We start from the raw sequence: 2450 nt of genomic DNA, 5'->3' as shown, positions 1-2450 counted from the left end.
TGGGAATGGTTGGACTGGATGAGCTTAAAGGGCTTCTCCAACCTGGCTGATTCTTTGACAGACTGCTGACTCTCAGAGGCTCTGTCTCAGAGCTGGATGACTGCATGTCTAAAACAATACATATTGAGGCTTCTCTTGTGTTTGGGTGTTGCTTGATGCTTCATTGCAGAGCTTGGCTTGGAATGCCTTCCCCTCCATGGGGACATCCATTTGGATCTCTTTCCTTCATGCAGACACATCTTTGCAGGACACTTACACAAACATGTTGTAATGCACCAGAACAAAAGGCTGGCACAGATCCCACTACGAAAGGCACTTGGACTGTGTATAAAAATATCTTTTATTGGTGAGAACAGGAAAAGAAAAAAGGGATAATACAGATAAGCTCATGTCCCTTCAGATGGTGGGAACCTCAGGAAGAGCTGTGGAATGGACAGATCTGTGCCCCAACCAGAGGTCCAACTGATGCTGTACAGTTCAGTGCTCCCTGCACATGAAGGGACATTAAGATTGTCTCTGCCATCCTCTGTTTTCCTTCTCATGTTGTTACCAATAAAAGGCTTTAATCAATACTTTAGGGAGTCAGAGTCCTTTTCTTACAGGGATCCACAACAAACACTTGCTCTGGTACATTACATGAGTGGAGCTCCACATCAGTGGACAGCCCTTCAGCAGCTCAGCACAGCAACAGCTCTTCAACTGCCAGCTTGCAGTGAGGGAAGGATGTGGCCAGCAGCCAGGATTTACAACCCTGAATCTACAGGAAGCATCAGACGAGAGAGAGCAACGAGCAGCAACAAAGCCAAACCCCAACCCCAAATCCCAGCAGAGATGCAGATGTTGTGCTCCACAGGGGTGAGGTTTATCCCTTGAATTCTTCAGGAGAGGTGACAATCACACTGGGAATGTGCTGGAAAAAAGCCTTATCAGGTCATATATCATCACGGAAATTCCCCATTAAAAAAGGATAAATTCCAGCATCTTCGGGGCTCCTGGCAGCCCACAAGGATTCAGCAGCACAACTGTGGGTATCAAGTGGAGGGGGAGCAGCTCAGCTGTCAGTTACCACTTTATATCCAGAAAAGACTAACCTATGAGAATAACAAAGCAGGAAACTAATACTTCAAGCAGGAAAATTCACCCCATTTTGCATGAGTTCAGAATCTGTGAATGATGCTACCATAAGTGTCAAGAGCTCATTGAAAAGGCCACCTTCCTCCCAGAATGCCATGGCAGAAAACTTACCAAGTCCTTCTCCTGGAGTTTTTCTATTAAGTGATCCATTTTATATTGCTCCTTATTTGATATTTCTACTTCATAGAGACTGAAGTAAACACCCTGAAAGCAAACTGCAGACAAAAGAGAGAGAATGTGATGTCAAAATAGTGCTTCTTGCATGAACTCTGAACAAAGAAGTGCTCCTGCACCAGGAAAATGAGTGCACAATGGGTGGCAGCACCGGGGTTTAGCAATACTTCCTAAGCTGGTATATGCAGTCACAGCACAGTGAGTTTCCTCTTCAGCCCATGCTTCACAGGAGATCTTTCCTATCTTATCTTTTATCTCTTACCTCTAAGAAAAGCTATTTAAGCAACGCTGTATGCTTCAACAGCCAGGGAGCCTTTCAGAGAGAATTATCTCATTCTAATGTGGCTAATTCTCCCCTGCTATGAAGCATCTTTCTTTCACACTGATCCTCAAGGGATGTTAACAAAGGCGAGATCTGGACCCACACCCCTCTGAATATCACAACAGGATTCTTCTGCTTGAGTATTTCCTCTCTTTCACCAGTTGATCTTAAGATTGTTGCTCCAGGGCACCTTCACCAAGGAGGCCACCTTGCTGTGGCCTCCCCCCAGTTCTCCAGCATCCTCCCAGCAATATCCAGAATCCATCTGCACTGTAAGCTGACCCCCAAAATAGCTGGTCAGTGCCCCAGCCTGGCTCAGCAGAGGTAATGGGAGGCAGCACTGCAGCAGCCCACACTTACTTTGGTGTCAGACAGAATCATAGAATCAGCTAAGTTGGGAAAGACCTTTAAGATCATCAAGTCCAACATGGATTTGATCAAGTCCAAGATGACATGGAAACGCACCTGGAGCTTCTACAAATCACATCCAGAGCTCTCCATGCACAACCTAAGCTATCCATGTCAGTGAGTGTCTGCTGCAATGCACAGCACCTCACAGCTATGGGGAGTTTGACACCATGGGGTTGAGAGTTGCCAGGCTCATTACACCTCCAGCCCAAACCCCAGCCAGCAACACTCCAGCTGCGCAGGGCACTGGTGAGGCTGCACCTCGAACCCTGTGTTCAGCTCTGGGCCCCTCACTGCAAGAGAGACATTGAGGTGCTGGAGCGGGGCCAGAGAAGGGGATGGAGCTGGAGCAGGGCCTGGAGCACAAGTGTGATGGGGAAGGGCTGAGGGACCTGGGGGGTTTAGTGTGGAG

The 2450-nt window shown here is 47.6% G+C and overlaps 1 protein-coding gene across 1 annotated transcript in view; it reads right to left on the bottom strand.

Annotated features, from left to right (window-relative positions):
- Positions 1-2450, bottom strand: part of FAM208B (family with sequence similarity 208, member B) — a gene marked incomplete at its 5' end in the record, with an annotated part of 24617 nt that overhangs the window by 18909 nt on the left and 3258 nt on the right. Inside the window, one exon of the mRNA XM_010020295.1 lies at positions 1246-1349. Within this exon, the coding sequence (XP_010018597.1) occupies positions 1246-1349 (104 nt within the window). The remainder of the gene's footprint in view (positions 1-1245; positions 1350-2450) is intronic.

Source organism: Nestor notabilis, unplaced genomic scaffold (assembly GCF_000696875.1).
Source record: "Nestor notabilis isolate BGI_N333 unplaced genomic scaffold, ASM69687v1 scaffold24498, whole genome shotgun sequence".
NCBI classification, from domain to species: domain Eukaryota; kingdom Metazoa; phylum Chordata; class Aves; order Psittaciformes; family Psittacidae; genus Nestor; species Nestor notabilis.
The sequence above is the reverse complement of the archived record's forward strand: the minus strand, read 5'-3'. Positions and strand labels throughout refer to the sequence as shown.